The sequence below is a fragment of the Somniosus microcephalus genome, chromosome 26 (genome assembly GCF_052327205.1).
Source record: "Somniosus microcephalus isolate GS21.2 chromosome 26, FLI_Smic_1.0, whole genome shotgun sequence".
NCBI classification, from domain to species: Eukaryota; Metazoa; Chordata; class Chondrichthyes; order Squaliformes; family Somniosidae; genus Somniosus; species Somniosus microcephalus.
The window spans coordinates 43,330,459-43,340,587 of record NC_141012.1 but is presented as its reverse complement, the minus strand read 5'-3'; the positions used below and the strand labels follow the sequence as shown (position 1 = coordinate 43,340,587).

General features: G+C 45.0%; 1 protein-coding gene across 2 annotated transcripts in view; it reads right to left on the bottom strand.

Moving 5' to 3' along the window:
* Positions 1-4,636: 4,636 nt before the first annotated feature.
* Positions 4,637-10,129, bottom strand: part of chek1 (checkpoint kinase 1) — a 40,628-nt gene continuing 35,135 nt past the window's right edge. For both annotated transcript variants that reach the window (XM_085968128.1, XM_085968129.1), the window contains one exon: positions 4,637-7,379. In XM_085968128.1, the coding sequence (XP_085824254.1) occupies positions 7,284-7,379 (96 nt within the window). In that variant the 3' untranslated portion in view covers positions 4,637-7,283. The remainder of the gene's footprint in view (positions 7,380-10,129) is intronic.

Genomic DNA, 10,129 nt, shown 5'->3' with positions numbered 1-10,129 from the left:
GTGCTGAAGACCTACTTGCTGATGGAGTAAGAGCTCTCTCCATCATATTGGCAGGGCAGAATTTACATCGAATTTTACAGCACCGAAACAGGGCAGCCGGCTCCACAGGTCTAGGAACACAGGAATGGGCCATTCAGCCCCTCGAGCCTGTTCCACCATTCACTAAGATCATGGCTGATCTGTCGATGCCGGTGTTTATGCTCCACACAAGCCTCCTCCCAATTTCATCTAACCCCATCAATATATCCTTCCTTCCTCCCTCAAGTACTTCTCTACCTTCCCCTTAAGTGCATCTATGCTATTCACCTCAACCACGCCACGTGGTGGCGAGTTTCACATTCTAACCACTCTCGGAAGATGCGTCACTGGGGGATGGGGTGGGGGTGGGGGCAGGGGGTAGGTCGGACTGCAAATATCCCTGCAGTATATATTCCTCCTTTTGCTAATACTTCCCTTTTTTAAACAACATTAACACAAGAAAATAGACCCCTCTCTGGAGGTAGTGCTGGGCTAGGAGGATCAGCTTGGCATGCTCCCCCTGCTGGAGATTAGTAGGAATGAACAAAAGGAGACTTTTTTCTTCTTCCCTCCCACAGGGCAGCTGTCTTTCACTCTGCCAGCGCAATTCACACCCCATCTAGAGCCATCCTTTGTTCCTTAACCTGTCCCATTACCACCTCCTCTCGCTTTGAATATCTCTTAATCGCTCCTGCTTTCTATCCCATCACTGACCTTCCCTTTTGTTCTTTCATCCTCTCCCCATTTTCCCAGCCCCTAAACCTGCTTTCCATTTCCTGCTTTTTTCCAGTTCTGACGAAAGGTCATCGACCCGAAACGTTGACTCCGTTTCTCTCTCCAAGGATGCTGCCCTGGCCTGCTGAGTTTTCCCAGCGTTTTCTGTTATTTTAAAAGGAGACTTCCTCACTTGGGAAAGCCTGAATTCACCCTGGGCTCACTTGCTGCCCCTCCAAGGACCCCAACGTGGGAGACAGGGGGCGGTTATAATTTACCCGTTTCCTGATCGATTTAATACTATACCTGGAAGCCAGTCCCGAAAGATGTCCAAGTGGCAGATTCCTGGTCTCTGGTAGCTCCTTTGGCAAGTTGATCGCAGAGACGATTTTAGTCAAACTACTACAGCTCTTAAGTACGTCCATGCTGGGGTCAATACCGAGGGAGGGAAAGGGAAATGAAAAGGGCAGAGGGAGAACATCAAACAATATGTTTAGAAATGGTTAATCACACAGAAAATTAAACAAAGAGGCACCTGCTCTTTAATTAGCCTAAAGCCTTCCGTTACGAAACTTAAGAAAATTAATTTCCTGTTGACAACTTCATAATTGTTACTAACACGTATTTTAGTGGGTTGGGGCTCATTGTTGGAGCAGAGTTAGAGGGACCTGCTAGAGAGCAAGTAAATTAGTTAAAAGGCAAAGTGCCCAAGCAAGGTACAAATCCAGAAATTGTTAAAATTATTATTTTTTTGGTCTTGGAGGTGCCTGGTGTTGATTCTGGAGAATGGAACTCTTCCCATTTGAGTCACCAGCGTCAGCATCAAGTACTCCTAGTGCAGGTATAGCAGGTCCCTCCAACTCTGCTCCAACAATGTACCTCAGCCCAACCTCAAACACACTTTCTAGTGCATCAGAGTATCATTTTCCCACTGGCTACCTTCTGGCCTGAGTGAGGTTACCAATTGGTGCCGAATTAGAGACACTTTTGGACGGTCTACCGTGCCCACACTAGGGCCAAGACAACTTGAACTCATTTCCAGAGGACCCTTAGGACCAGGACATTAATCTAGAGTGAATTCAAACCCAGGTCTCCAATATTTAAAATACAAAACCACCTGCACTCAAAATTATGCTTTTAGTGAAATTCATCTCTCACCTTGTATCCAGCAAATTCGCAACATCGCTTTCCTGAGCAGTGCTGAGCTCGGAAATCAAGACACGATCTTCTCAAGACAGTTATTGGGCCAGATATTCCGATCCCTACGGGTGTGTACGCGCTGTGTACCCACCTGTAGGGACATTGGAAATGCCGGTTTCAGGCATGCACAGCACATGTGCTGAAAACCGACATTTCCGATGTCAAGAATGGTCTTGACAGATCCTCCGCCTGCCCTGGAGAAGGGCCTCTGCGGGCGGATAGTTCTGCTTTTTGGAGACCCTCCACCTGCAGAAAACCCTTACGCCTGGTAAAAGCAGATGTAAGGCCTGCTTTTACCAGGATAAGAGTTGAAAAAAGTAAAAAAAAAATTTTTTTGTTTTATCATTTAAAAATACTTTTTAAAAAAGGTAAGTTTATTTTTAGCCCCGTAAAAAAAAGTAAATGTTTAAAATATTGTATTTTCAAGTCATTTTAAAAATGATTTTTATAAAATTTATTTAGTTTTGCTGTTTTCCCATTGATTTCCATTCATATATTTGACAGGTCTTCCTGTCAAATGTATGAAGGGAGATTCCCTTCAGCGATTGGCTCCCTATGATCCCAGGGATGCTGCAAACTACCTGCGCCTCTGGGATACGTGGGCCCTGCACACTTCAGGTTTGGCGAGGCCGAGGAGCCCTCAGGTAAGGGCGCAGATTTTTCCAGATGGCAGGACCCCGCCTGCGGGAGGCCTGTGATCGGAAAATACGGGCCAATATCTCTAGTCTCAGTTGTGGCTCAATGGTAGCATTCTAGCCTCTGAATCAGAAGGTCGTGGGTTCAAGTCCCACTCCAGAGACTTTAGCACAAAATCAAGGCTGGCAACTTCAGCGCAGTACTGAGGGAGTGCTGCACTGTGGGAGGCGCCGTCTTTCGGATGGGACGTTAAACCGAGACCCTGTCTGCCCTCTCCATTGGATGCAAAAGATCCCACAGCACTATTTGAGGAGCAGGGAAGTTTCTCCAAGTGCCCTTGGCCAACATTTATCCCTCAAACAACATCACAAACAGATCTGGTCATTATCTCATTGTTGTTTGCAGGAGCTTGCTGTGCGCAAGTTGGCTGCCACATTACAACAGTGACTACGCTCAAAATCATTTATTTTATCTACATAACATCTGGATTATGTCACCATTATGGGAAATGCCTGACTTGAGGCTCACCCAATTGTTCAGGAATGATGTATATCTGGTCCTGGAATGAGAAACAAGTCTAGGTAAATGTTAGAAAGGATCCACAAAATCACCAGGCAGCTGAAAAATGCATTAAATGATGCAACACACGATGCTTTAACCGATCAGGGCGTTTAAAATGTTAAAAGGATTTGATAGGGTAGATACAGAGAAGCTATTTACTCTGGTGGGAGCAATGCAGAACGAGGGGACACGATCTTAAAATTAAAGCTAGAGCCATTTAGGAGGGAAATTAGGAAAGCACTTTTTCCAAACAAAAGGGTAGAAGAACTCTGGAAGATTCTCTCCCCAAAAGATGCTGGGGGCAATTGGAGTTTTTGCGACCGAGATCAATAAGATTTTTGTGGAGTAAGGATATCAAGAGATATGGAGCAAAGGCGGGAAAGTGGAGTTGATGTTCAGATCAGCCATGATCTGACTGAATGCCTACTCCTGTTCCCATCTTCCTGGGAGTCTCTGCTAATTCCCACACCTGCACCCCCCCCGCCCCCCCAAATATTTTTGGACTAATGCAGAAAATGTATTAACTTTTCTAAAATTTTTGCTTGAGGGAGAGGAATCCCTTCGGAATCGTGTGTACAGACAGCTTTCCCCTCTCTATACTCCTCCTCACCTTAAGGCAGCAATTCATGACGTTTTACTGATAATTAAAATGCCCAGCCTGCACGCAACCAAACAGAGCAGGTTTGCACCCGAGGTGAGTTCAAGCCCAGGACAAAGGTCAAAGCACCAGTCCCAGAGGTATCAACTTCAACAGGGCCTTTGGTCAGGTGGGAATTCTACATGTGCCTTTCTTCCCTCAAATGCTTTGTAAGAGGTACTGTCTTTATGTAAACATGCTCAGCAAACACCTCAACACCAATGACATCATGTAGGAGATACCTGTGGCTCCGTGGGCAGCACTCTCACGCCCGAGTCAGAAGGTTGTGGGTTCAAATCCCACTCCAGAGACTTGAGCACAAAAATCTAGGCTGACATTTCAGTGCAGTGCTGAGGGAGTGCTGCACTGACAGAGGTGCCATCGTTCAGATGTTAAACCGAGGCCCAGACTGCCCTCTCAAGTGGATGTAAAAGATTCCATGACACTATTTTGAAGAGCAGGAGTTCTCCCTGGTGCAAATTTATCTTCTCCAATATTTATTCTTTAACCAGCATCATTAAAGCAGATTATCTGGTCATTATCACATTGCTGTTTGTGGGACCTTGCTGTGTGCAAATTGACTGCCACGTTTCCTACAATAGTGACACTTCAAAAAGTACTTAATTGACTGTTGGGACATCCTGCGGTCATGAAAGATGCTTCAGAAATGCAAATCAATCTTCCTTTTTCATATGGGGGTTACTGCATTTTGCAAAATAAGCTGATAAGGAAAAACACTGATGCATATTAAAAATTAATAAAGGATTAGATTTGTCTCACTACATTGTTCAATCCATTTTAATATGCATCTAGCTTGTGACTGGAGTTTCGAATCCTACCACTGTTCCCTGAAAATAAAACAGCGTACACTTACAGAAACTCTTTATTCATTATTGCAAATTTTCCTCACATTTTAAAAAGGTTTCGTTAGAAACTCTTCCGAAATGACAACATTGGTGGGGTCATACACTCTCTCTCCCCCGCCCCCCACAAACTGTCAGCACACAGGCTCTGTAACCAGTTAGCGAAACAATCCAACCAGAATGAACTTTGATGGGTAAACCCAAGAAGCATTGTAAATGGAAAATGTCAACTTTTAGTGAAAGCGTGTGATGGTCAGGATAAAGAGACAGAGCAAGAGGGGTAGAGAATAGAAATAACAGGTCAGACCGCATCAGAGAGAGTCACACCCAAAACATTAACCTATCCTTCCCCTTTAGCCAATTTGCTAAACATTGCTCACATTCTTGCCAACAGCTGCCACCATCTAATCCTGAAAGTTCCCCTTCTACACAAGAACTAGCTTCCAGAAGCCTCAATAAACCAAGCTATCAGAAACTCTACAAAACCAAAGAAAGTAAAGTTAGAATTTTATCACACAAATAAATCTACAAACAGAAACTAGAAAAACACAGACTGAACACTGGATTATTTAAACATTTGATGGCTAATTTGTTTGTGCGGTCTATTTTTTTTTTTAAATCAAAAAGAAACATCGAGCCAGCATGAGATCAGGGGGGAATCACATTAAGGAACTGCAACACTGGGATTCTTTGAATCAAACATTTGTAACTAAAAGTGTTCGCTTTATTTCATCCCTTCCCCACAAAGCAACACAAATGAAATCGGGCTCCATTCACAGTGGCCAGGCTGAGATGACCTAATTAGTTTTTTTCTACTGTGTTGAAGAAATGATTCACCAGCGATGGTGTTTAAGTGCCCGGCGCCTTAAGTTGAAACCAGTTCTCAGTCCCTTTACCAAGTCACAGGTCTCCACTCGGCTCTCTTCAAACCTCCAGCTATGGTGCTCAGTTCCGTGCGGTACAACAGCTGGAGCTGGTTACAGCCGTCAGTAGATTCTACTTCCTGCAATACGACGCCCTTCCTCAGACAATAATCTTATAATAAGCAGGAGATTGGGGCTAAAGAGCAGGGCGGGTGATGAGCTCCTGTGTACCCAACACACGCACACAAAAGCTGCAATATCCCCTTCCCCCGATTCATTTAAAGCCAGTCTCAAATCATTCAAATAAACATTAGCCTGGGGGAAAATAGACCAACTTTATAAAAATATATTGCTAGTGTTAACTTTTGCCCCTGATCACAAGCTCAATCCTTCTGCCCTCTCGATTCACACTTAATCCTGAAAGTGCTAGATGAGTTTTTTTAAATTGTGAATGATTTACCATGATGAGCTTGATATTGTTACAGCACATTCACAGTCCACAATATATAGGCTGAGAATCCCATGCAAACTGGATCTTTGCTTCAAAATTTGAAATAAAAAAAATGAAGGTGTGTTATCGGGCATCTGACTCACCAGTTAGAGAATCCCATTTACAAAACAATTGTCAGGATTTTCTGCCAATCCACGGTGTGAGATTGGACCAGTGTACATGGAGTGGGGGGAATCCCAAAAACCCCACAGCTGGTGAAAGGACACCTCCTGCCAGCACCTTCATCACAGGATATCTCCATCTGATTGTACAGACAAGCATTCTGGGGATATCTGGGTGTAGTGCTCCACACACATGATCCTTTTATATATAATTTGAAAAACATTATTGCCCAATTTGTTAAAGGCTCAAATTTGAATATTGCCAAACCAGTGATTGCGGTATTCTCGAATCCCAGCAGCAGAGTCGCTCCCACAGAGCCTGACCAGCGAGTCTCAAATTCCCAACAACTCCGCTCCGTCACCGCTTTCTGCGTTTTTAATCAAACGCTCAGAATTCACAGTTGGGAGTGTTGAGCGTATAATACTGGTGTTAAAGTGAAGCCCCAACAAAACAGTCCCACAACTTCCCCAACCTACAGGTTCCGGACTCCCCACCTCTTGTGGACAAGACCCACCTTGGGAGGGACAGCAAGCGGAAACTGTGTGTTTTTTAATAAAAAGCACGAGAGTTCCTGAAAATGTTGGGAGCCGATTTGGTCCACAGGTAGGGAGATGTTGCAATATCTCACTGGCCCACTCAGGAAAGGTTACGCTGTTCCCTTCATTCCCAGCTTTCAGTGGAGAACAATCACACATTCCTCCACAGGCTGGATTTTGGCCGTGGAATTCCTGAACCTCCACATGGTCAGGTGACCAGGTGAATTTTATCCAGTGTTGCACATAATTGGAGACTTCTACAAAATTCAGCAACTCCTCCCAACCTTGAAGAAAATGCAAATGAATGAATTAAGCACCCGACAGGTTCTGGCGGGGACTCCAGCATGACCTCAGCCACTGAAAGTCAGGGTGGGGCACAAGAGAAGCATTGTATTCGACTGAGCTGGGTACACTTGCTCAGGTTTGAAGCTCTGCATTTTAGTTGATGATCCATTACTTGAAGTCTCTCCATTAACTATGGTTGGGGATTAACATTCAACACACAAACATACACACAAGCTCAGAGTCTTAGTGTCTACAAGCTGGGTGGGAAAAGGTAGCCCAGTCATTATCCCACACAGTTCCTCCTAGCAGCCTCGCCCCAGCAGAGATACGATGCAGTGCAAGGGCTCAAAAGAACGATCAGGTTACAGGCAGGAGGATCTTCTGAGTGTAGATGATGTCATTCAGTTTGTGCTTGATGGTCATAAAGTGCCTTTTGAACTCAAGACCATCTCCCTGCAAGAAAAATAAGTAAATAAAAATCAGTGCCAACTCGTGGATTAAGAGGCAATTCTGGAGAGAACTGGACTGCAAAGTATTAAAACACTTACTGCAAGTCTTCGCGTACAAGACTAGAAACGTATGCCCCTATTTGGGACTAAATGTGGGGATGGAGGGCGTCATTTTATACAGGGATCATATGCTTCCCCCAGAGCAGCAGTTTCTCCCAAGACAGTGGGCCCAGCAGTAGTACTGTTCTGCTGATTATCTGCTCATCATCACATTGCTGTTTGTGGGGCCTCGCGGTGCACAAATTAGCTGCCGCGTTTCCTATCTTACAACAGAAGTGCTTCATTGGCTGTGAAACGCTTCGGGACGTCCTGTGGTCATGACAGGTGCTTTCTAATAAATGCAAGTCTTTTAACATAAGAACATAAGACGTGGGAGCAGGAGTCGGCCATTCGGCCCCTCGAGCCTGCTCCACCATTCAATAAGATCAAGCCTGATCTGATCTTGGCCTGAACTCCACTTCCCTGCCCGCTCCCCATAACCCTCAGCTCCCTTACCGTTCAAAAATCTGTCTATCTCCACCTTAAATATATTCAATGACCCAGCCTCCACAGCTCTCTGGGGAAGAGAATTCCAAAGATTCACGACCCTCAGAGAAGAAATTCCTCATTTCCGATTTAAAATAGGGTGCCCCCTTATTCTGAAATTATGCCCCCTAGTTCTAGATTCCCCCATACAAAGCCACACGTTCAATTTCTGTTATGTGCGGATCTCAGTTTGCTTGGTTGTTTGGGGGTGGGGGGGGTGACTGCACAGGGCCCAAGCCACTGATTATTCATCCACTTCAGTAACCAGGGACTTAAAAGCTGGAGGCTCAAATCAGCTTTTGCAGGGGGTCTCAGACACGTCAGGGTTGAGCAAACTTCAGTCTGTATCGAAGTCTAGCTGCAGGAATGGCTGGAGTTGGTCTCATTCAGAAGTGCTGCATTGGCTGCAAGTCGCTTTGGGACAGGCTATGGTTGTGAAGGACGCTATATAAATGCACGGAAAAAAACCGATGACCCGTTATTGGCCTCTCCCATCCCCCAAGCTATGGTTTTCACTCTGCCGGTTGTAGCCATCATGCAGGGGCCAGCTTAAAAAAAAGTCTAGAACAAGTGCAAAAAAGTTACTAAGTGCTTCACACAGTGCTTACAGACTTGCTGCATTTTTGTGCTTAGAAGCTTTTGTTTCTGGGTTCCCCCATAGTTCAATGGTTAAATGCACCAAATATACCGAGCGCTGCAGTTTCGGAACGTCTGAAGCGGAACCCCTGGTGTGTACTGTTAGCGCTCAGCCGTGATGGAAGTGGAGACATTACAACTCCCTTAGTGTTCCAGAGCTTTACTTTGGTTGACGAAGGGAGTAGAGAACACAGGGGTGGGGAGTAAATGTAGACTTAGCCAGGATTCTCATCGCTTCTCAGTGAACCCCTGCTGGTAAAGGCTGGTGTGTGGGTGTCAGGTGAGGACAGAGTGGATTCCCTTGGCTTACGAATTAAGGGCACTGCAGCAAGCAGTCACATAGGAAGAATGGTCACTTTGGTGAGGTGTCCGTGGGAACATACCCCCAGTGCGTCAGGAATTTAAAAAGGGATTTTTAATTTTTTTTTTAAAAAGTGAAACAAAACATTTTTATTCATAGAGTTCAGCCAACCCCCGCAATACAGCAAGGCACAGGGGTTTTTGGACATGAAGCCAATTGGCCCTTCACTCCCCGAGGCTCTTGACTGGATCGGAATCTCAGACATAAATCTGCAGATGGGCCTGGGCCAATTCAGAGTTCAAAAGTTTACACAGTCTAGTTTACAAAGCAGACATCCGATTCAGTCAAATTGACATCCAAAGCCACTGGGGGCACTAACACTCCTTTACTAGCCAGTCAGTAATTGCGCTGGTCCCTGCTGATGTCATATCTCCTTGTTTACATCGCAGAGCTGACCTAGCAATGGGAAAACCTCACGTGCACAAGGTTCATGCATCTGTAGTCACTCCAAAGTCACGATGGCAATTTTACGGCAACTGTTCACGGATGCGTCGGGATCTTCCCGGATGTCGGGTGGAAGTGTCTGCACAGCTTGCAATGGGGAAAACAGCATGGTGGCCTGTATAGACTAGCTGGTACCAAGTGTTGTACTGGCACAAGCTGTTTATCTTGGACTCCCACAGCACTGTCAGAGATGCCAGACAAAACCCCAGGAAGATTTCATTGCCTTCAACAGCAAGAGCGCTGGATCATTCTATAACAGTGCTCTTGGGTATTGGAGGCAACCTTGTACAAAGGTGGAATTAATGAGCTATTTGACCATACTGTAGCAATCAATTCAAAGTTTGCAACATTCAGCTGAGATTGGCCCAATTGGGGACGCAAACTTTTACTTCTTCTCTTCCTTCCCCCCGTCCCAAGTACAGCTAATAATCAGGTTCGCCGTTTTTTAATAAGTTTCTTTAACTTCTTGCTAGACTTTCAGTTCAACTAAATCCAGTTGAAAATCAGGGAGAAAAGACAATGAACAGCGCAGGTTAAAACTGGAGAGGCTGAGTATCAACACATTTGGATTTATTTACATAGCCTTTTGCTGGCTGCACAATTTAATGCTTTTACTACATTTTGTACTTGGATTGGATCGCGGGTTCGAGGGTAAATGGCATTATCCGAGGTGACACAGAAGCAAAACATTGCCAATTTGATAAACTAGTGATATTTCAGGGTAACGT